At 37.2% G+C, this 26,296-nt stretch overlaps 1 protein-coding gene across 1 annotated transcript in view; it reads right to left on the bottom strand.

Annotated features, from left to right (window-relative positions):
• The window catches only part of ASTN2 (astrotactin 2), a 1,265,353-nt gene that overhangs the window by 698,673 nt on the left and 540,384 nt on the right, over nt 1–26,296 (bottom strand). Inside the window, exons 11-13 of the mRNA XM_053695400.1 lie at nt 16,798–16,922; nt 16,342–16,446; nt 12,834–13,013 (exon numbers count right to left, since the gene is read on the bottom strand). Of these exons, the coding sequence (XP_053551375.1) occupies nt 12,834–13,013; nt 16,342–16,446; nt 16,798–16,922 (410 nt within the window). The remainder of the gene's footprint in view (nt 1–12,833; nt 13,014–16,341; nt 16,447–16,797; nt 16,923–26,296) is intronic.

The following is a 26,296-nucleotide window of genomic DNA, read 5'->3' as shown; positions in this document are numbered from 1 at the left end:
TGATGCTACCTCATCGCTGAGACCATTTACACACAGCTGATGCTACCTCATCGCTGAGACCATTTACACACAGCTGATGCTACCTCATCGCTGAGACCATTTACACACAGCTGATGCTACCTCATCGCTGAGACCATTTACACACAGCTGATGCTACCTCATCGCTGAGACCATTTACACACAGCTGATGCTACCTCATCGCTGAGACCATTTACACACAGCTGATGCTACCTCATCCCTGGGACCATTTACACACAGCTGATGTTTCCTCATCCCTGACACCATTTACACACAGCTGATGCTACCTCATCCCTGAGACCATTTACACACAGCTGATGCTACCTCATCCCTGAGACCATTTACACACAGCTGATGCTACCTCATCCCTGAGACCATTTACACACAGCTGATGCTACCTCATCCCTGAGACTATTTACACACAGCTGATGCTACCTCATACTAGGGACCATTTACAGATGGCTGATGCTACCTTATCCCTGAGACCATTTACACACAGCTGATGCTACCTCATCCCTAAGACCATTTACACACAGCTGATGCTACCTTATCCCTGAGACCATTTATACACAGCTGATGCTACCTCATACTAGGGACCATTTACACACAGCTGATGCTACCTTATCCCTGAGACCATTTATACACAGCTGATGCTACCTCATCCCTGAGACCATTTACGCACAGCTGATGCTACCTCATAATTGAAACCATTTACAGATGGCTGATGCTACCTCATACCTGGGAACATTTACAGATGGCTGATGCTACCTCATCCCTGAGACCATTTACACATAGCTGATGCTACCTCATCCCTGAGACCATTTACATAAAGCTGATGCTACCTCATCCCTGAGACCATTTACACACGGCTAATGCTGCCTCATCCCTAAGACCATTTACACACAGCTGATGCTTCCTCATCCCTGAGACCATTTACACACAGCTGATGCTACCTCATCCCTGAGACCATTTACAAACAGCTGATGCTACCTCATCCCTGAGACCATTTACACACAGCTGATGCTACCTCATCCCTGAGACCATTTATACACAACTGATGCTACCTCATCCCTGGGACCATTTAAAGACAGCTGATGTTTCCTCATCCCTGACACCATTTACACACAGCTGATGCTACCTCATCCCTGAGGCCATTTATAGATGGCCGATGCTACCTCATCCGTGGGACCATTTACATAAATCTGATGCTACCTAATCCCTGAGAGCATTTACACACAGCTGATGCTACCTCATCCCTGAGACCATTTATAGACGGCTGATGCTACCTCATCCCTGAGATCATTTACACACAGCTGATGCTACCTTATCCCTGGGACCATTTACACACAGCTGATGCTACCTCATCCCTGGGACCATTTACACACAGTTGATGCTACCTCATCCCTGAGATCATTTACACACAGCTGATGCTACCTCATCCCTGAGACCATTTACACATGGCTGATGCTACCTCATCCCTGAGACCATTTACACACGGCTAATGGTGCCTCATCCCTGAGACCATTTACACACGGCTAATGCTACCGCATCCCTGAGACCATTTACACACAGCTGATGCTTCCTCATCCCTGAGACCATTTACACACAGCTGATGCTACCTCATCCCTTTGACCATTTACACACAGCTGATGCTACCTCATCTGAGACCATTTACACACAGCTGATGCTACCTCATCCCTGAAACCATTTACACACGGCTGATGCTACCTCATCCCTGAAACCATTTACACACGGCTAATGCTACCTCATCCCTGAGACCATTTACACACGGCTAATGCTACCTCATCCCTGAGACCATTTACACACGGCTAATGCTACCGCATCCCTGAGACCATTCACACACAGCTGATGCTTCCTCATCCCTGAGACCATTTACACACGGCTGATGCTACCTCATCCCTGAGACCATTTACACACGGCTAATGCTACCTCATCCCTGAGACCATTTACACACGGCTAATGCTACCGCATCCCTGAGACCATTCACACACAGCTGATGCTTCCTCATCCCTGAGACCATTTACACACAGCTGATGCTACCTCATCCCTGAGACCATTTACACACAGCTGATGCTACCTCATCTGAGACCATTTACACACAGCTGATGCTACCTCATCCCTGAAACCATTTACACACGGCTGATGCTACCTCATCCCTGAGACCATTTACACACAGCTGATGCTACCTCATCCCTGAGACCATTTACACACAGCTGATGCTACCTCATCCCTGAGACCATTTACACACGGCTGATGCTACCTCATCCCTGAGACCATTTACACACAGCTGATGCTACCTCATCCCTGAGTCCATTTAGACACAGCTAATGCTACTTCATCCCTGAGACCATTTACAGATGGCTGATGCTACTTCATCTGAGACCATTTACACACAGCTGATGCTACCTCATCCCAGGGACCATTCACACACAGCTGATGCTACCTTATCCCTAAGACCTTTTACACAAAGCTGATGCTACCTCATCCCTGAGACCATTTACACACAGCTGATGCTACCTCATCCCTGAGACAATTTAAACACAGCTGATGCCACCTCATCCCTGAGGCTATTTACACACAGCTGATGCTACCTCATGAGGTGAGAATGCAGCTGCAACAGCTTGCGGTGACCTGGAACTAGCGGTGTCGTGGAATGATGACGTCATCCGCCAACAGACATTGTTTGCCACAGCCCTCAGTGTTCAGTATTCCATCCATGCAAGGTGCAAGGCCATAAAGTGCGATAACCAGTCGCAAGTAACAGCATAAACAAAGGGAAGGCCGCACAACGGATCTAATTGAAAAACGTAGGTTTATTGATAAGATACAACCTAGACAGACATGGACAGGTAGGTAGGCTGACGCGTTTCACGCCCTCTAGTGGCACTTCATCAGAGACTCAATTACTGTGTACAACATCCTTCTTTAAATAGGTTCCAAATGCCCTCACATTTGCGAATGCATAACACAATTGCAGATACATATAGACAAGTTTAAAAACAAAAGATAATACACAACATCAACAGTACTATACTGTCCCTGAAAACATTTACACACAGCTAATGCTACCTCATCCCTGAGACCATTTACATAAAGCTGATGCTACCTCATCCCTGAGACCATTTACATAAAGCTGATGCTACCTCATCCCTGAGACCATTTACACACAGCTGATGCTACCTCATCCCTGAGACCATTTACATAAAGCTGATGCTACCTCATCCCTGAGACCATTTACATAAAGCTGATGCTACCTCATCCCTGAGACCATTTACATAAAGCTGATGCTACCTCATCCCTGAGACCATTTACACACAGCTGATGCTACCTCATCCCTGAGACCATTTACATAAAGCTGATACTACCTCATCCCTGAGACCATTTACACACAGCTGATACTACCTCATCCCTGAGACCATTTACATAAAGCTGATGCTACCTCATCCCTGAGACCATTTAAATAAAGCTGATGCTACCTCATCCCTGAGACCATTTACATAAAGCTGATACTACCTCATCCCTGAGACCATTTACACACAGCTGATACTACCTCATCCCTGAGACCATTTACACACAGCTGATACTACCTCATCCCTGAGACCATTTACACACAGCTGATACTACCTCATCCCTGAGACCATTTACACACAGCTGATACTACCTCATCCCTGAGACCATTTACACACAGCTGATACTACCTCATCCCTGAGACCATTTACATAAAGCTGATGCTACCTCATCCCTGAGACCATTTACATAAAGCTGATGCTACCTCATCCCTGAGACCATTTACACACAGCTGATGCTACCTCATCCCTGAGACCATTTACATAAAGCTGATGCTACCTCATCTCTGAGACCATTTACACACAGCTGATGCTACCTCATCCCTGAGACCATTTACATAAAGCTGATGCTACCTCATCCCTGAGACCATTTACACACAGCTGATGCTACCTCATCCCTGAGACCATTTACATAAAGCTGATGCTACCTCATCCCTGAGACCATTTACATAAAGCTGATGCTACCTCATCCCTGAGACCATTTACATAAAGCTGATGCTACCTCATCCCTGAGACCATTTACATAAAGCTGATGCTACCTCATCCCTGAGACCATTTACATAAAGCTGATGCTACCTCATCCCTGAGACCATTTACATAAAGCTGATGCTACCTCATCCCTGAGACCATTTACATAAAGCTGATGCTACCTCATCCCTGAGACCATTTACATAAAGCTGATGCTACCTCATCCCTGAGACCATTTACACACAGCTGATGCTACCTCATCCCTGAGACCATTTACACACAGCTGATGCTACCTCATCCCTGAGACCATTTACATAAAGCTGATGCTACCTCATCCCTGAGACCATTTACATAAAGCTGATGCTACCTCATCCCTGAGACCATTTACATAAAGCTGATGCTACCTCATCCCTGAGACCATTTACACACAGCTGATGCTACCTCATCCCTGAGACAATTTACATAAAGCTGATGCTACCTCATCCCTGAGACCATTTACATAAAGCTGATGCTACCTCATCCCTGAGACCATTTACATAAAGCTGATGCTACCTCATCCCTGAGACCATTTACATAAAGCTGATGCTACCTCATCCCTGAGACCATTTACACACAGCTGATGCTACCTCATCCCTGAGACCATTTACATAAAGCTGATGCTACCTCATCCCTGAGACCATTTACACACAGCTGATGCTACCTCATCCCAGAGACCATTTACATAAAGCTGATGCTACCTCATCCCTGAGACCATTTACACACAGCTGATGCTACCTCATCCCAGAGACCATTTACACACAGCTGATGCTACCTCATCCCAGAGACCATTTACACACAGCTGATGCTACCTCATCCCTGAGACCATTTACATAAAGCTGATGCTACCTCATCCCTGAGACCATTTACATAAAGCTGATGCTACCTCATCCCTGAGACCATTTACATAAAGCTGATGCTACCTCATCCCTGAGACCATTTACATAAAGCTGATGCTACCTCATCCCTGAGACCATTTACACAAAGCTGATGCTACCTCATCCCTAAGACCATTTACACACAGCTGATGCTACCTCATCCCTGAGACCATTTACACACAGCTGATGCTACTTCATCCCTGAGACCATTTACACACAGCTGATGCTACTTCATCCCTGAGACCATTTACATAAAGCTGATGCTACCTCATCCCTGAGACCATTTACACACAGCTGATGCTACTTCATCCCTGAGACCATTTACACACAGCTGATGCTACTTCATCCCTGATTTGATCTCATTTGAACAGCCAATAGGATTTCAGTAGCTATCATCCTTATGGCTGATTTGAATTTGAAGAATCAAAACAGCCAATAGGAATGCAAGGTACGCCATTTTGAAACCGTATGAAGAGGACGCTCCTCGCAGGATGGGATCGGCTTCCAGGATAGCCCCTCTCCACGCCGCTGGGATGAAGATAGAAGACGTCCCCAAGATGGATGAAGGTGTCACCGTCTGGATGAAGACTTCTCGCCGCCAGGATGAAGATGGATGTCCGGACTTCAGGGGTTAGTGTTAGGGTTTTTTTGGGGTGTTTTTTTTTTTTTAGATTAGGGCTTTTGTAAAAGAGCTGAATGCCCTGTTAAGGGCAGTGAAAAAGAGCTGAATGTCCTTTTAATGGCAATGCCCATACAAATGCCCCTTTAGGGACAATGGGTAGCTTAGGTTTTTATTTAGAGTTATTTTTATTTTATTTTTTGTGGGGTTGGTTGGGCGGGACTTTGTATTTTTACAGGTAAAAGAGCTGTTTAACTTAGGGCAATGCCCTACAAAAAGCCCTTTTAAGGGCTATTGGTAGTTTATTGTAGGCTAGGGGGTGTTTTATTTTGGGGGTGCTTTTTATGTTTTTAGGGCTATTAGATTAGGTGTAATTGTTTTTAATTTTGATAATTTTGTTTATTATTTTTTGTAAGCTTAGTGGTTTTTTATTTTTCGTAATTTAGTATTTATTATTTTATATTTTATAAAAAAAAATCGTAGTGTTTTATTAGAACATTATGTTATGTTATGTTAATTTATAGTTTAATGTTAGGTTTATTTTTATTTCACAGGTAAGTTTTTATTTATTTAAATATAGTTATATTGTAATTTTAGTTTAACGTTAGGGGGGTGTTAGGTTTATGGGTTAATAGTTTAATTTAGTGTTTTGCGATGTGGGGGACCGGCGGTTTAGGGGTAAATAGGTTTATTTAGTGGCGGCGATGTGGGAGGCTGGAGGTTTAGGGGTTAATCGGTTTATTTAGTGGCGGCGATGTGGGAGGCTGGAGATTTAGGGATTAATAACTTTATTATAGTGTCGGCGATATCGGGGAGAGGCAGATTATTGTTTAATAGCTTTTCTTAGTGTCGGAGGTGTCGGGGAGCGGCGGAATAGGGGTTAATAACTTTATTATAGTGTCAGCAATGTCGGGGAGTGGCGGAATAGGGGTTAATAACTTTATTAGTGTCGGCGATGGTCGGGGGGCGGCGGATTAGGGGTGTTTAGACTAGGGGTTTATGTTAGGGTACTAGGTTTAAACATAATTTTTTCCCCCCCCATAAACATCAATGGGGTTGCGTTACAGGGATTTTTCATTCTGCACTTCAGGTGTAAGTTTTTTTTTCTAACACTCTCTCACCATTGATATCTATGGGGGAAATTGTGCGCGAGCACGTAAAATCAGCCCTTGGATTGTATGCGGTATGGAGCTTAACGCCACCATATCACACAGCACAAGGAGGTTTTCAGTAACTCATAATGGCAGCGCTTTGGAGAGTGAACTAACGCAACTTTCTTGGCGTTAGTTTTGCACCCTGTTTAGCGCAGAACTCATAATCTAGGTGAAAGTCAGTGAACTTAACTGTGTGTGGAGGACATATACCTTATCAGATACATTATGATACACTAAAGGTGGCACATACTTTATCAGATACATTATGATACACTAAAGGTGGCACATACCTTATCAGATACATTATGATACACTAGAGGTGGCATATACTTTATAAGATACATTATGATACACTAAAGGTGGCACATACCTTATCAGATACATTATGATACACTAAAGGTGGCACATACTTTATCAGATACATTATGATACACTAAAGGTGGCACATACCTTATCAGATACATTATGATACACTAGAGGTGGCATATACTTTATAAGATACATTATGATACACTAGAGGTGGCACATACTTTATCAGATACGTTATGATACACTAGAGGTGGCACATACTTTATCAGATACATTATGATACTTTAGAGGTGGCACAAACTTTATCAGATATGTTATGATACACTAAAGGTGGTACATACCTTATCAGATACATTATGATACACTAAAGGTGGCACGAACTTTATCAGATACATTATGATACACTAGAGGTGGCAAAAACTTTATCAGATACTTTATGATACACTAGAGGTGGCAAAAACTTTATCAGATACATTATGATACATTAGAGGTGCACATACTTTATCAGATACATTATGATACACTAGAGGTGGCACAAACTTTATCAGATACATTATTATACACTAGAAGTGGCACATACTTTATCAGATACATTATGATACACTAAAGGTGGCACATACCTTATCAGATACATTATGATACACTAAAGGTGGCACATACTTTATCAGATACTTTATGATACACTAAAGGTAGCACAAACTTTATCATATACATTATGATACACTAAAGGTGGCACATACCTTATCAGATACATTATGATACACTAAATGTGGCACAAACTTTATCAGATACATTATGATACACTAAAGGTGGCCAATACCTTATCAGATACATTATAATACACTAAATGTGGCACAAACTTTATCAGATACATTATGATACACTAGAGGTAGCTCATACTTTATCAGATACATTATGATACAGTAAAGGTGGCACATACCTTATCAGATACTTTATGATACACTAGAGGTGGCACATACTTTATCAGATACGTTATGATACACTAAAGGTGGCACAAACTTTATCAGATACATTATGATACACTAGAGGTGGCACAAACTTTATCAAATATGTTATGATACATTAAAGGTGGCACACACTTTATCAGATACGTTATGATACACTAAAGGTGGCACAAACTTTATCAAATATGTTATGATACACTAAAGGTGGCACAAACTTTATCAGATATGTTATGATACACTAAAGGCGGCACATACTTTATCAGATACATTATGATACACTAGAGGTGGCACAAACTTTATCAGATACATTATGATACACTAAAGGTGGCACATACTTTATCAGATACATTATGATACACTAGAGGTGGTACATACCTTATCAGATACATTATGATACACTAGAGGTGGCACATACTTTAGCAGATACATTATGATACACTAAAGGTGGCACATACCTTATCAGATACATTATGATACACTAGAGGTGGCACATACTTTATCAGATACATTATGATACACTAGAGGCGGCACATACTTTATCAGATACATTATGATACACTAGAGGTGGCACATACTTTATCAGATACATTATGATACACTAGAGGCGGCACATACTTTATCAGATACATTATGATACACTAGAGGTGGCACATACTTTATCAGATACATTATGATACACTAGAGGCGGCACAAACTTTATCAGATACATTATGATACACTAGAGGTGGCACAAACTTTATCAGATACATTATGATACTCTAGAGGCGGCACATACTTTATCAGATACATTATGATACACTAGAGGCGGCACAAACTTTATCAGATACATTATGATACACTAGAGGTGGCACAAACTTTATCAGATACATTATGATACACTAGAGGCGGAACATACCTTATCAGATACATTATGATACACTAAAGGTGGCACATACCTTATCAGATACATTATGATACACTAAAGGTGGCACATACCTTATCAGATACATTATGATACACTAAAGGTGGCACATACCTTATCAGATACATTATGATATACTAGAGGTGGTACATACTTTATCAGATACATTATGATACACTAGAGGTGGCACAAACTTTATCAGATACATTATGATACACTAGAGGTGGCACAAACCTTATCAGATACATTATGATACACTAGAGGTGGCACAAACTTTATCAGATACATTATGATACACTAGAGGTAGCACATACTTTATCAGATACATTATGATACACTAAAGGTGGCACATACTTTATCAGATATGTTATGATACACTAGAGGTGGCACATACTTTCAGATACGTTATGATACACTAGAGGTGGTACATACCTTATCAGATACATTATGATACACTAGAGGTGGCACATACTTTATCAGATACATTATGATACACTGAAGGTGGCACATACCTTATCAGATACATTATGATACACTAGAGGAGGCACATACTTTATCAGATACATTATGATACACTAGAGGCGGCACATACTTTATCAGATACATTATGATACATTAGAGGCGGCACAAACTTTATCAGATACATTATGATACACTAGAGGTGGCACAAACTTTATCAGATACATTATGATACACTAGAGGCGGCACATACTTTATCAGATACATTATGATACACTAGAGGCGGCACAAACTTTATCAGATACATTATGATACACTAGAGGTGGCACAAACTTTATCAGATACATTATGATACATTAGAGGTGGCACATACCTTATCAGATACATTATGATACACTAGAGGCGGAACATACTTTATCAGATACATTATGATACACTAAAGATGGCACATACTTTATCAGATACATTATGATACACTAAATGTGGCACATAACTTATCAGATACTTTATGATACACTAGAGGTGGCACATACTTTATCAGATATATTATGATACATTAGAGGTGGCACATACCTTATCAGATACATTATGATACACTAGAGGTGGCACAAACGTTATCAGATACATTATGATACACTAGACGCGGAACATACTTTATCAGATACATTATGATACACTAAAGGTGGCACATACTTTATCAGATACATTATGATACACTAAAGGTGGCACATACTTTATCAGATACTTTATGATACACTAGAGGTGGCACATACTTTATCAGATACATTATGATACACTAAATGCGGCACATACTTTATCTGATACTTTATGATACACTAGAGGTGGCACAAACTTTATCAGATACATTATGATACACTAAATGTGGCACATACTTTATCAGATACTTTATGATACACTAGAGGTGGCACAGACTTTATCAGATACATTATGATACACTAGAGGTGGCACAAACTTTATCAGATACATTATGATACACTAATTGCGGCGCATACTTTATCAGATACTTTATGATACACTAGAGGTGGCACATACTTTATCAGATATCACTGGGGTTACTTAACTATAAGGCTGCTAAAAAAATTGGATGATGTGATTTAATGAGGCAATATTAACGGTTTGAAACATTGGGGGGATTATACACAATATTAACAATTTCTGTACACATTTGCGTATTAACTCATATGCATGTATGGGAAGGCCGTGGGCAGGAGGCAGCGGCTGGGAGCCAGGCTTTTATAAACACATCCTAATTGTGGGACTTGAAAGAGTGACGGTTTATGGCCGGTTTAATGATGTGTCTGATTATTTATGTGGAAGTACAATGAGGCCGCCGTGATTTAATGCACTTCTTTTAACTGGCATTATTGTTACGGCTATAAAGACTGAGTCAGCTCCAGACAGCTCAATTATGTCACATTTCTGTAAAGTACCAAATCATATCAACAGCATTAAAGGAAGTGCAAAGAATGATATCTGTTTGCCTTGCACCTGCACACAAGCCGTGACAATGTCACCTAAAATATTTAGGATCACAATTAAATGCCACCAAGACCCTATGGGGCAGTTCTGTAAACCGGGTTATCTATTGGGGATGAAGGGGTTTATTTATGGCAGCTGTATGTTTAAAAAAGAAGAAATATGAAATTATATTTTTATATTGTTGGTAATATCTTCAAATCTAATGTTACATTTTAACCCTTTTTCATGATTAAATTGATTAACTAGCAATACCTGCGGGCAAAAAGAGCTCATGCGTTATGTAAACTAATTATGCTGTCTTCGTTAGCTAAGGAGATAAGGCAGAATAGCAATAATTAGCAGATAAGGTAACAATTAATCACCAGCCATGGATAGCAGAAACATCCTTTTTTTTTTTCTAGAGGAAATAACTAGCAGTTTTTTACTGTAATCATTCTAAAGAGATTAATTCAGTTCCTAAGTGATTAAATAAAAAATGGTGCTTTAGGGCTATGTGCGTCTTATAAAAAAGGGCCCAAAATATGTGACAGACACTCAAGCCAGTAAACAAATGTCACTACAAAGGCACTATCTGTCATTTCTGCTATAGCACATTAGACATTATTATTATCATCATACATTTGTAAATGGCCGCTCAGTTATTCAGCGCTGGGTACTTGGAGTAGGGGCAATATAATATAAATGGTAAAAAGAAATACAGGCTAAACAATACAAAGTAATAAAGGAGGATAAGGGCTCCCAAACAGCTCTGTTATATGCACTGAACTTACATTGCTGTTGTAAACTTCAGAAACTGATGGTAACAAACAAAAACCACCATTAAAGTCTAAGGAGATTTGCGATGTGACTGCAAATTTGCAGATTTTATATGGAAGTTAAAGGGACACTCAACTCAAAATTAGACTTTCATGATTCAGATAGAGCAGCAATGTTAAACAACTTTCCAATTTACTTCCATTAACAAAATGTGCACAGTCTTTTTATATTTGCAGTTTTTGAGTCACTAGCTCCTACTGAGCATGTGCGAGAATTCACAGAATATGGGTATATGCATTTTTATTGGCTGATGACTGTCACATGATACAGGGGAGTGGAAATAGACATAATTTGTCAGAAAAAAATCTACTATTCATGTGAAGTTCAGACTAAGTTCTACTGCATTGTCTTTTCATTGTGTGTTTGTTGTTTATACAAATCTAATGTATTTACTGGTCCTTTAAAAACAAGATTGTAATTTAGAGCTCACGCTCCTATATTTGCCTGTATGTTTTGTAGAGATGTCTCATGCAGAATGCTAGATGTCTCATTGGGAATGCACAGACTAGACATCTTCTTAAGATCACAAACATAGGAGATTTGTTTTTCTTAGCAAAGTGTGGTTAGTACTTGTATTAGTTCATTTAGAAAAAAAAATATTTAGAATTATTTAAACTTCACAAACACATATTGGGGTAGATTTATTATTAGTTGAGCAGACATGATTTGCTGTAGTGAATCATGTCCACTCGACCTCGCTAAATGCACACATCATAAGTTGTTGGCATTTAACATTGCACCATTTCTAGTGAAATGCTTGTGCAATGCTGCCTCTGCTCACTGGTGGCCAATCGGCTGCTAGAAGGGGCTGTCAATCATCCGAATAGGATCGGATTGGGACAAGTTAAGGAGCAGCGGTCTTACGACTGCTGCTACTTAACTTCCGTTAATTTTATAATGCTTCATGTTACATAAAATAAGTTTAACACTAAAATACAAAAAAAAACACCCTTGTCTATTTCAGTGTTTGATCTAAGCAAGCTAATGTGTTTCACGCTCTACAGGACATTATTACATCTCTACAGCTAAATATCTGAAAACTATTTTGGGGAGGACTGACATATTCAGCCTGACGAAGAATTGATTTGATATGTCCATATATTGGCCCTATGGTTGCACTTACCTTTTTGGTACTGAAGCCATAACTGCTGCTGTACTTTCTTGCTGGGGAACCTGATGGTGCAAGTGAGCTCTGAGCCATACAGAGCTTCTGAGATGTAGTGAGTGCCATATTGCCTCAGGACACTGATTAATTCATCACGGCTGCTCTCTGGGCTGAGGATCTTCAGCACATTGGCAAATCCTATAGAAGGCATAGAAAACAGGTAATCTCCAAGCTTTGGCATTAATAGCACAATAAACATCTGCTAGGGAGGCTCTTTTATTGAGTTTTCAAGATGTTGGGAGTACTTGGTTAGTTTGGGGTTTTATTCAATTACCATAAAATGTAGTCCCCCATAAAATATTTATCGTAAACAAAATGTAAAACAATATTGCTGTATACAAAAATTATTTGCCTATTTTTGCTGTAGAATACCCCAGAAATATGTGCTTGTTTTGCACAGAAATACACAAATCCAGACACTAACTTAAGCTCAGTGATAAAGACATGGAAAAACACAAATCCAGGCACTAACGTAAGTTCAGTGATAAAGACATGGAAATACACAAATCCAGGCACTAATGTAAGCTCAGTGATAAAGACATGGAAATACACAAATCCAGGCACTAACGTAAGCTCAGTGATAAAGATACAGAAATACACAAATCCAGGCACTAACATAAGCTCATTGATAAAGACACAGAAATACACACATCCAGGCACTAACGTAAGCTCAGGTATAAAGATACAGAAATACACAAATCCAGGCTCTAACGTAAGCTCACTGATAAAGATACAGAAATACACAAATCCAGGCACTAACGTAAGCTCAGTGATAAAGATACAGAAATACACAAATCCAGGCACTAACATAATCTCAGTGATAAAGATACAGAAATACACAAATCCAGGCACTAACTTAAGCTCACTGATAAAGATACAGAAAAACTAAAATCCAGGCACTAATGTAAGCTCAGTGATTAAGACACAAAAATACACAAATCCAGGCTCTAACATAAGCTCACTGATAAAGATACAGAAATACACAAATCCCAGCACTAATGTAAGCTCAGTGATAAAGATACAGAAATACACAAATCCAGGCTCTAACATAAGCTCACTGATAAAGATACAGGAATATACAAATCCAGACTCTAACATAAGCTCACTGATAAAGATGCAGAAATACACAAATCCAGGCACTAACGTAAGCCCACTGATAAAGGCACAGAAATACACAAATCCAGGCTCTAACATAAGCTCAGTGATAAAGATACAGAAATACACAAATCCAGGCACTAACGTAAACTCAGTGATAAAGACACAGAAATACAGAAATCCAGGCACTAACGTAAGCTCAGTGATAAAGATACAGACATACACAAATTCAGGCACTAACGTAAGCTCACTGATAAAGGCACAGAAATACACAAATCCATGCATTAATGTAAGCTCAGTGATAAAGATACAGAAATCCAGGCACTAACGTAAGCTCAGTGATAAAGATACAGAAATACACAAATCCAGGCACTAACGTAAGCTCAGTGATAAAGATACAGAAATACACAAATCCAGGCACTAACGTAAGCTCAGTGATAAATATATAGAAATACACAAATTCAGGCAGTAACGTAAGCTCAGTGATAAAGACACAGAAATACACAAATCCAGGCACTAACATAAGTTTACTGATAAAGATATAAAAATACACAAATCCAGGAACTAACGTAAGCTCAGTGATAAAGATACAGAAATACACAAATCCAGGCACTAACATAAGCTCAGTGATAAAGATACAGAAATACACAAATTCAGGTACTAACGTAAGCTCAGTGCTAAAGATACAGAAATACACAAATCCAGGCACTAACGTAAGCTCACTGATAAAGATACAGAAATACACAAATCCAGGCACTAACGTAAGCTCACTGATAAAGATACAGAAATACACAAATCCAGGCACTAACGTAAGCTCAGTGATAAAGATACAGAAATACACAAATCCAGGCACTAACGTAAGCTCACTGATAAAGGCACAGAAATACACAAATCCATGCATTAATGTAAGCTCAGTGATAAAGATACAGAAATCCAGGCACTAACGTAAGCTCAGTGATAAAGACACAGAAATACAGAAATCCAGGCACTAACGTAAGCTCAGTGATAAAGATACAGACATACACAAATTCAGGCACTAACGTAAGCTCACTGATAAAGGCACAGAAATACACAAATCCATGCATTAATGTAAGCTCAGTGATAAAGATACAGAAATCCAGGCACTAACGTAAGCTCAGTGATAAAGATACAGAAATACACAAATCCAGGCACTAACGTAAGCTCAGTGATAAAGATACAGAAATACACAAATCCAGGCACTAACGTAAGCTCAGTGATAAATATATAGAAATACACAAATTCAGGCAGTAACGTAAGCTCAGTGATAAAGACACAGAAATACACAAATCCAGGCACTAACATAAGTTTACTGATAAAGATATAAAAATACACAAATCCAGGAACTAACGTAAGCTCAGTGATAAAGATACAGAAATACACAAATCCAGGCACTAACATAAGCTCAGTGATAAAGATACAGAAATACACAAATTCAGGTACTAACGTAAGCTCAGTGCTAAAGATACAGAATACACAAATCCAGGCACTAACGTAAGCTCACTGATAAAGATACAGAAATACACAAATCCAGGCACTAACGTAAGCTCACTGATAAAGATACAGAAATACACAAATCCAGGCACTAACGTAAGCTCAGTGATAAAGATACAGAAATACACAAATCCAGGCACTAACGTAAGCTCAGTGATAAAGATACAGAAATACACAAATCCAGGCACTAACGTAAGCTCAGTTATAAAGATACAGAAATACACAAATCCAGGCACTAAAGTAAGCTCACTGATTGTCAGGGTGCCAGGAATCAGACTGAGACGAGAAGTGCAAAAATAATCACACCTTTATTAATAGCAAAAAATAATAAAAAGTCTACAAGTCAAATAACAAGCCAGGAGTCAAAACCAGAACTGGTAGTCAGACGAGCCGAGTCAGGAGCCAAAGCGAATAGTCAGACAAGCCGGAATCAGGAACAAGGAAAACAGCAGTCAGGAACAAGCCAGGGATCAGGAACCAGGAAGGACGTCAGGCAGCCAGGTAATACACAGGAACTCTCACAAACAGGTCTGAGACAACGCAAAGGCAAAGCATACTGAACAGAGGCCCTTTAAATAATAAGTGATGACATCACAATTCTGAGACTGCATCCTGTCTCACATGGATGATGCACACCAGTCTGGCCATAAAAGGAAGTGCAGAAAGTGAGCAGCATCCCCCACAATGCACCACGTCAGGAAGAGAGGTGAGTAAAATGGCTGCCAGCAGCACATGGCAAACACAACAGAGAAAAACCCTGACACTGATAAAGAAATGGAAAATGATAAAGCCAGGCACCTAGTGATAAACACATAGACACACAGTGACACACTCAGTGATGTCACATGTCAGGGCTTACCTGTGGACAGTGAGATTGAGCTGAGCTTGACCTTGTACAAATTGCTTCGCACTCTCCACTGCTGCACCATAGGATATCCCATTGCTTCGTTGTACCGCACTTCACCTAAGGACAGAAAGGAAACAAGAGCAACAAACTGGCTGTTAAGCTGATGAATATAGAAACATACATACATAAAAACAGAGGAATATCTCCTTAATAGTGTACCCCTTGTGCTTGTGAGTAGGTGCCACCTCTAATACCCACACGTGCAGTGACTTCTTGTGACAGCCATTTGTACTCTAAGGTTCAAGTAGAGACAGAAGTCTCAAACATCTGACTACAAGGAGAGCCTGCTGGTCCCAATGACTGAACCATTTAACATGACATCCGCGTGTTTTATATATATTTACATAGAGATAAAGCAGTTTAGTGATCTGCTAGCCACCAATAAATCTCTATTCTACTGCTCCTTACCTGTGAGTAGCTGCAGGTCAGGACGTGGCTCAGACAGAACTCCTCGGCACTGCTCCTCCACTGGGAGTGGAATCACCAGCAAACCATCAGCCAGTTGTGGGAAATCCTTGATAAAGTTATTCTCCCTAAGGCAAACATAAGATATAAAACATTGCACTGAGACTGGATAATCAGTAGGGGGGATGTATCCTTTTGTTTCTTTCATGACTCAGATAGAACATGCAGTTTTACACAGCGTAAGATCAGGAGTGTGCACGGGTCTGGAGCACTATATGACAGCAGTTTCACAAGACCCTTTTGCAAGAGCACTAAATGGTAGCACTATTTCCTGCCGCATAGTGCTCAAGATGCTACCTAGGTATCTCTTCAGCACGGAATATCATGGGGACAAAGTAAATTTGACAACAGAAGTAAATAGGACACTTTTTTTAAATATTGTGCTCTGTCTGAATCACAAAATACAATGTTTGGGTTTCATATCTCTTCAATACAACAAGTGAACAAATGCTAAGGGTGATATAGGATGCAAAAGGCATTGCTGTTATATATAATGCTGATTTATCTAAACAATGTCATCTTTACTTCCTATGCTGTGGGACTATAACAAGAGCTCTAGTGATGGGACATTGCAGTAAATTCTGTCTAATCTGGTCAGGATGCACAGCACAATAATATATGGGGGCTGAATTATCAAGCTCCTAAAGACCGCTGTTACATAACTTGTCCGCCTACTCTGAGGCTGCGGTCTGCAATCTGCCCGATCCTATACTATAAGGGGGCAGTCTGCAGAGGGTTATATACAAGGTAATCACAGAGGTAAAAAGTATATTAATATAACTGAGATAAGGAGCAGTCTGTAGAGGCTTAGATAGAAGGTAATCACAGAGGTAAAAAGTATATTAATATAACTGAGATAAGGAGCAGTCTGCAGAGGCTTAGATACAGGGTAATCACAGAGGTAAAAAGTATATTAATATAACTGAGATAAGGGGGCAGTCTGCAGAGGCTTAGATACAAGGTAATCACAGAGGTAAAAAGTATATTAATATAACTGATATAAGGAGCAGTCTGCAGAGGCTTAGATACAGGGTAATCACAGAGGTAAAAAGTATATTAATATAACTGAGATAAGGGGGCAGTCTGCAGAGGCTTAGATACAAGGTAATCACAGAGGTAAAGAGTATATTAATATAACTGAGATAAGAAGCAGTCTGCAGAGGCTTAGATACAAGGTAATCACAGAGGTAAAAAGTATATTAATATAACTGAGATAAGTAGCAGTCTGCAGAGGCTTAGATACAGGGTAATCACAGAGGTAAAAAGTATATTAATATAACTGAGATAAGGGGGCAGTCTGCAGAGGCTTAGATACAAGGTAATCACAGAGGTAAAAAGTATATTAATATAACTGAGATAAGGAGCAGTCTGCAGAGGCTTAGATACAGGGTAATCACAGAGGTAAAAAGTATATTAATATAACTGAGATAAGGGGGCAGTCTGCAGAGGCTTAGATACAAGGTAATCACAGAGGTAAAGAGTATATTAATATAACTGAGATAAGAAGCAGTCTGCAGAGGCTTAGATACAAGGTAATCACAGAGGTAAAAAGTATATTAATATAACTGAGATAAGTAGCAGTCTGCAGAGGCTTAGATACAAGGTAATCACAGAGGTAAAAAGTATATTAATATAAATGAGATAAGGAGCAGTCTGCAGATGCTTAGATACAGGGTAATCACAGAGATAAAAAGTATATTAATATAACGGAGATAAGGGGCAGTCTGCAGAGGCTTAGATACAAGGTAATCACAGAGGTAAAAAGTATATTAATATAACTGAGATAAGGGAGCTGTCTGCAGAGGCTTAGATACAGGGTAATCACAGAGATAAAAAGTATATTAATATAACTGAGATAAGGGGCAGTCTGCAGATGCTTAGATACAAGGTAATCACAGAGGTAAAAAGTCTATTAATATAACTGAGATAAGGAGCAGACTGCAGAGGCTTAGATACAGGGTAATCACAGAGGTAAAAAGTATATTAATATAACTGAGATAAGGAGCAGTCTGCCGAGGCTTAGATACAGGATAATCACAGAGGTAAAAAGTGTATTTATATAACCGTGTTGGTGGTGCAAAACTGGAGAATGGGTAATAAAGGGATTATCTATCTTTTTATACAATAACATTTTTCAAGTAGACTGTCCCTTTAGGGCCAGATTACAAGTAGAGTGCTAAATTATTATTTATAAAATATTTTACCAAGAAGAATACATTGAGATTCCTCTCGTTTTCAAGTATGCCCTGGTATTACAAGTTGACAGCAACACGAACACAAGCTTGCATTTGCATTGCTGGGAAGCATTGTGCTTGTGATGGCAGCTAACTTTATATGTATATGATTATATACATATGTATGTGTGTGTTACTATGTGTACATATATATGTGTGTGTTACTATGTGTACATATATATATGTGTGTGTGTTACTATGTGTACATATATATATGTGTGTGTTACTATGTGTACATATATATATGTGTGTGTTACTATGTGTACATATATATATGTGTGTGTGTTACTATGTGTACATATATATTTGTGTGTTACTATGTGTACATATATATTTATGTGTTACTATGTGTACATATATATTTGTGTGTTACTATGTGTACATATATATTTGTGTGTTACTATGTGTATATACATATATATTTATGTGTTACTGTGTGTATATACATATATATTTATGTGTTATTATGTGTATATACATATATATTTATGTGTTACTATGTGTATATACATATATATTTATGTGTTATTATGTGTATATACATATATATTTGTGTGTTACTATGTGTACATATATATTTGTGTGTTACTATGTGTACATATATATGTGTGTTACTATGTGTACATATATATTTGTGTGTTACTATGTGTACATATATATTTGTGTGTTACTATGTGTACATATATATTTGTGTGTTACTATGTGTACATATATATTTGTGTGTTACTATGTGTACATATATATTTGTGTGTTACTATGTGTACATATATATTTTGTGTGTTACTATGTGTACATATATATTTGTGTGTTACTATGTGTACATATATATGTGTGTGTTACTATGTGTACATATATATGTGTGTGTTACTATGTGTACATATATATGTGTGTGTTACTATGTGTATATACATATATATTTGTGTGTTACTATGTGTACATATATATTTGTGTGTTACTATGTGTACATATATATGTGTGTGTTACTATGTGTACATATATATGTGTGTGTTACTATGTGTACATATATATGTGTGTTACTATGTGTACATATATATTTGTGTGTTACTATGTGTACATATATATTTGTGTGTTACTATGTGTATATACATAAATATTTATGTGTTATTATGTGTATATACATATATATTTGTGTGTTACTATGTGTATATACATAAATATTTATGTGTTATTATGTGTATATACATATATATTTATGTGTTACTATGTGTATATACATATATATTTATGTGTTACTATGTGTATATACATATATATTTATGTGTTACTATGTGTATGACTATATATATTTATGTGTTACTATGTGTATATACATATATATTTATGTGTTACTATGTGTATATACATATATATTTATGTTAATATGTGTATATACAAATATATTTATGTGTTACTATGTGTATATACAAATATATTTATGTGTTACTATGTGTATATACATATATATTTATGTGTTACTATGTGTATATACAGCTATATTTATGTGTTACTGTGTGTATATACATATATATTTATGTGTTACTATGTGTATATACATATATATTTATGTGTTACTATGTGTATATACATATATATTTATGTGTTACTATGTGTATATACATATATATTTATATGTTATTATGTGTATATACATATATATTTATGTGTTACTATGTGTATATACATATATATTTATGTGTTATTATGTGTATATACATATATATTTGTGTGTTACTATGTGTATATACATATATATATTTATGTGTTACTATATGTATATACATATATATTTGTGTGTTACTATGTGCACATATATATTTATGTGTTACTATGTGTACATATATATTTGTGTGTTAATATGTGTACATATATATTTGTGTGTTACTATGTGCACATATATATTTGTGTGTTACTATGTGTATATACATATATATTTGTGTGTTACTATGTGCACATATATATTTGTGTGTTACTATGTGTACATATATATTTGTGTGTTACTATGTGTACATATATATTTGTGTGTTACTATGTGTATATATATATTTGTGTGTTACTATGTGTATATACATATATATTTGTGTGTTACTATGTGTATATATATATATATATATATATTTGTGTGTTACTATGTGTATATACATATATATTTGTGTGTTACTATGTGTATATACATATATATTTGTGTGTTACTATGTGTATATATATTTGTATGTTACTATGTGTATATACATATATATTTGTGTGTTACTATGTGTACATATATATTTGTGTGTTACTATGTGTATATACATATATATTTGTGTGTTACTATGTGTATATACATATATATTTGTGTTTTACTATGTGTACATATATATTTGTGTGTTACTATGTGTGTATACATATATGTTTGTGTGTTACTATGTGTACATATATATTTGTGTGTTACTATGTGTATATACATATATAGTTGTGTGTTACTATGTGCACATATATATTTGTGTGTTACTATGTGCACATATATATTTGTGTGTTACTATGTGTACATATATATTTATGTGTTACTATGTGTATATACATATATATTTGTGTGTTACTATGTGTACATATATATTTGTGTGTTACTATGTGACATATATATTTGTGTGTTACTATGTGTATATACATATATATTTGTGTGTTACTATGTTGTACATATATATTTGTGTGTTACTATGTGTACATATATATTTGTGTGTTAATATGTGTACATATATATGTGTGTTACTATGTGTACATATATATTTGTGTGTTACTATGTGTACATATATATTTGTGTGTTACTATGTGTACATATATATTTGTGTGTTAATATGTGTACATATATATGTGTGTTACTATGTGTACATATATATTTGTGTGTTAATATGTGTACATATATATGTGTGTTACTATGTGTACATATATATTTGTGTGTTACTATGTGTACATATATATTTGTGTGTTACTATGTGTACATATATATTTGTGTGTTAATATGTGTACATATATATGTGTGTTACTATGTGTACATATATATTTGTGTGTTACTATGTGTACATATATATTTGTGTGTTACTATGTGTACATATATATTTGTGTGTTAATATGTGTACATATATATGTGTGTTACTATGTGTACATATATATTTGTGTGTTACTATGTGTACATATATATTTATGTGTTACTATGTGTATATACATATATATTTATGTGTTAATATGTGTATATACATATATATTTATGTGTTACTATGTGTATATACATATATATTTATGTGTTATTATGTGTATATACATATATATTTATGTGTTACTATGTGTATATACATATATATTTATGTGTTAGTATGTGTATATACATATATATTTATGTGTTATTATGTGTATATACATATATATTTAATAGTGTTACTATGTGTATATACATATATATTTATGTGTTACTATGTGTATATACATATATATTTATGTGTTACTGTGTGTATATACATATATATTTATGTGTTACTATGTGTATATACATATATATTTGTGTGTTACTATGTGTACATATATATTTGTGTGTTACTATGTGTACATATATATTTGTGTGTTACTATGTGTACATATATATTTGTGTGTTACTATGTGTACATATATATTTACTGGGAACACACAGTTCCCATAGACTTTCCAGTGCCAACCTAACCCCTAAAATTCTGCCTAGTGCAGTTATTTTATTAAGGAAAAAAAATGCTACATGTTTTATTTTTTTTTAATAAAATACACTACCTTGCATTTTGGGGCCATTTGGGGCATATTTATTTATTCTCTGGTTAATTTTATAAGGGCTAATTGCAATCGCGAGCTCAAAGTAGCAATAACCAGCCACTTGTAATGGCTGATTAATTATTGTGCGCCCGCAAACGGGCATGCCAGCCCTTAATCTTTGCACAAGGTGTTACAGCAGCAGCAACATTGATCTGTGGGATTAAAGCTCAATGGCTGGAAAGGAAAATTCCTACAGTTCTACTGGAGTGCAAAGCCCTACAAGCAAGACATAAAAAAAGAGTGTGTGTGTGTTATGTTTTAAATCACAGGAACATCATTTAAAATAGTCTGGCTCAGCAACATATTGCATAAAACACATTGCTACCAATAACCACCAGCAGAGGGCACTGCACACTTTAAAATATCTCCTTATTGTAAAGACTTGGCTAACTTACTACTGAAAATCCCACAATGGGTCTTAGCGATTGATTTTCTCTGATAATCATCATTAACAACACTACTGTGCTCCCTGCATATTATCCCACAGGCGATTCGGTAGAATTAAAACAAGTTTTCCAACTGTGCGCTGCTAACATGTCTACTGGCAGTGTCTGAATACTCAGTCCTAAGTTTAGTTACAAATACTTTATACTGGATGCAGTAGTCTTTAAAATTGTAGTTTTTCATTATTTTGCATTTTCTAATACAATAAGAAGTAAACAAAAATTAAATTATACAGTAACTATGGTCTTTTTTATTCCTTGCTTGATCATCAGTATAAATAAAGAAGAGATCAATAATTGAAAAATCAAGAAAGGCTAAGATGAAAAAGGAAAAACAAATCTGGTTAAGTGGATAGAGATATCAAGATCAGGGTGGCTGAGCACGTGTGAGAAATGACAGAGAGGATTAAAGAGACATCAGGAGAAAGCAGAAGAGTGATTTGTCAGTTAAAATAAAAAAAAGCTCCAGTCCCGGATAAGTGAAATACTTAAAGTGGTTTATTCAGCAATCAGTGAGCATCCTTGTTGTTACTTGGTCTGACATGTTTTGCACATGCTCATATTCGTTACGCCAGAGAGACGATAACCAAGTTATGGAGAGATCTAGTGCAAGGGATGCATGGGTATTCAGCTATAATTATCTTTTACTATCTCCCAGATGTTCAGTGTTAACCAGGTATTAGAGTCTTATACTCACTGACCTCTAAAAGGATAAAGTGATAGATAGATGATAAAATCAATGTAATTGTATTAGAATACATAATAAATTAGTCTTGACATATAAATGAGTCTTGAATATGAGCATGTGCAAAACGCGTCAGCCCAAGTACCACAAGGCATTTTCAAGACTACCTAAAAAAGCTGTATCTGTGTAACAAGCCTCGAAAATGGACTGCACTCTTAAACCGGACAGTGACATGGGAAGTGTAACTAGTCTGGTTTGAGAGTACAGCCCATATCCGTGTTTTGTATATGTCTAGGAAATTTACAAAGGGTCTGTGTCACCCTTGTTTGTGTCTCAGTGTGTTTGGTTGAAGGAATACATTGTGTGGCTGTATGTTAGGGACCCAGGGTCCTGGGCCTATCACCATTTGGCCGATTGCTGTAACTAACTCTACCATTGTGCTTTTAATCTAGCTGTGTGCTTGCAAGAGAGTGCCAGACTTTCTATGTGTTGTATTAATAACTTTCGGCTACATTACGAGTTTTGCGGTATGAGTGAAAAAGCAGCGTTAAGGCTCTTGTTCACTACCGCTGGTATTACGAGTCTTGCAGGTTTAGCTGCACCGTACACTTTTTTGGCCATAACGCAACATAATTACCGCAGCTTTCAAAAAGTCCCTTTTCAATGGGACTTCCATAGCGCCGGTATTACGAGTTTGCCTGTCTGGCCAAAAAGTGAGCGGTACACCCTTTACCGCCAAGATCCATAACGTAAACTAAAAGTCAGTAGTTATGAGTTTTACGCTACAAAGCTGTAACATAAAACTCATAACTAAAGTGCTAATAAGTACACTAACACCCATAAACTAGCTATTAACCCCTAAACCGAAGCCCTCCCGCATCGCGAACGCTAAAAATAAAATTATTAACCCCTAATCTGCCGCTCCGGACATCGCTGCCACTATAATGAACATATTAACCCCTAACCGCCACACTCCCGCATCACAAACACTAGTTAAATATTATTAACCCCTAATCTGCCGTCCCTAACATCGCCGCCACCTACCTACATTTATTAACCCCAATCTACCACCCCCAACGTCACCGCCACTATAGAAAATGTATTAACCCCTAAACCTAAGTCTAACCCTAACACCCCCTAACTTAAATATAATTAAAATAAATGTAAATAAAACCTACTATCATTACCTAAATAATTTGTATTTAAAACTAAATACTTACCTGTAAAATAAACCCTAAGCTAGCTACAATATAACTAATAAAGCAGTGATGTGAGATAATAAAGCAGTGATGTGAGATAATAAAGCAGTGATGTGAGATAATAAAGCAGTGATGGGGATAATGATGGGGGTATAATAAAGCAGTGATTGGGAGATAATACAGAAGTGATGGGAGATAATAAAGCAGTGATGGGGGGATAATAAAGCAGTGATTGGGGATAATAAAGCAGTGATTGGGGATAATAAAGCAGTGAGGGGGGATAATAAAGCAGTGATTGGGAATAATAAAGCTGTGATGGGGGGAAAATAAAGCAGTGAGGGGGGATAATAAAGCAGTTAGGGGGAGATAATAAAGCAGTGATGTGAGATAATAAAGCAGTGATGGGGGATAATGATGGGGGTATAATAAACCAGTGATTGGGAGATAATACAGAAGTGATGGGAGATAATAAAGCAGTGATGGGGAGATAATAAACCAGTGATTGGGAGATAATACAGAAATGATGGGAGATAATAAAGCAGTGATTGGGAGATAATACAGAAATGATGGGAGATAATAAAGCAGTGATGGGGGGATAATAAAGCAGTGATGGGGGATAATAAAGCAGTGATTGGGGATAATAAAGCAGTGAGGGGGGTAATAAAGCAGTGATTGGGAATAATAAAGCAGTGAGGGGGGTAATAAAGCAGTGATTGGGAATAATAAAGCTGTGATGGGGGGACAATAAAGCAGTGAGGGGGGATAATAAAGCAGTGATGTGAGATAATAAAGCAGTGATGGGGGATAATGATGGGGGTATAATAAACCAGTGATTGGGAGATAATACAGAAGTGATGGGAGATAATAAAGCAGTGATGGGGGGATAATAAAGCAGTGATGGGGGATAATAAAGCAGTGATTGGGGATAATAAAGCAGTGAGGGGGGTAATAAAGCAGTGATTGGGAATAATAAAGCTGTGATGGGGAGATAATAAAGCAGTTAGGGGGAGATAATAAAGCAGTGATGGGGGGATAATAAAGCAGTGATGGGGAGATAATAAAGCAGTGATG

Source organism: Bombina bombina, chromosome 12, assembly GCF_027579735.1.
Source record: "Bombina bombina isolate aBomBom1 chromosome 12, aBomBom1.pri, whole genome shotgun sequence".
NCBI classification, from domain to species: Eukaryota; Metazoa; Chordata; class Amphibia; order Anura; family Bombinatoridae; genus Bombina; species Bombina bombina.
Note: the sequence above shows the minus strand (reverse complement) of the source record. Positions and strands in the feature narration are given on the sequence as shown.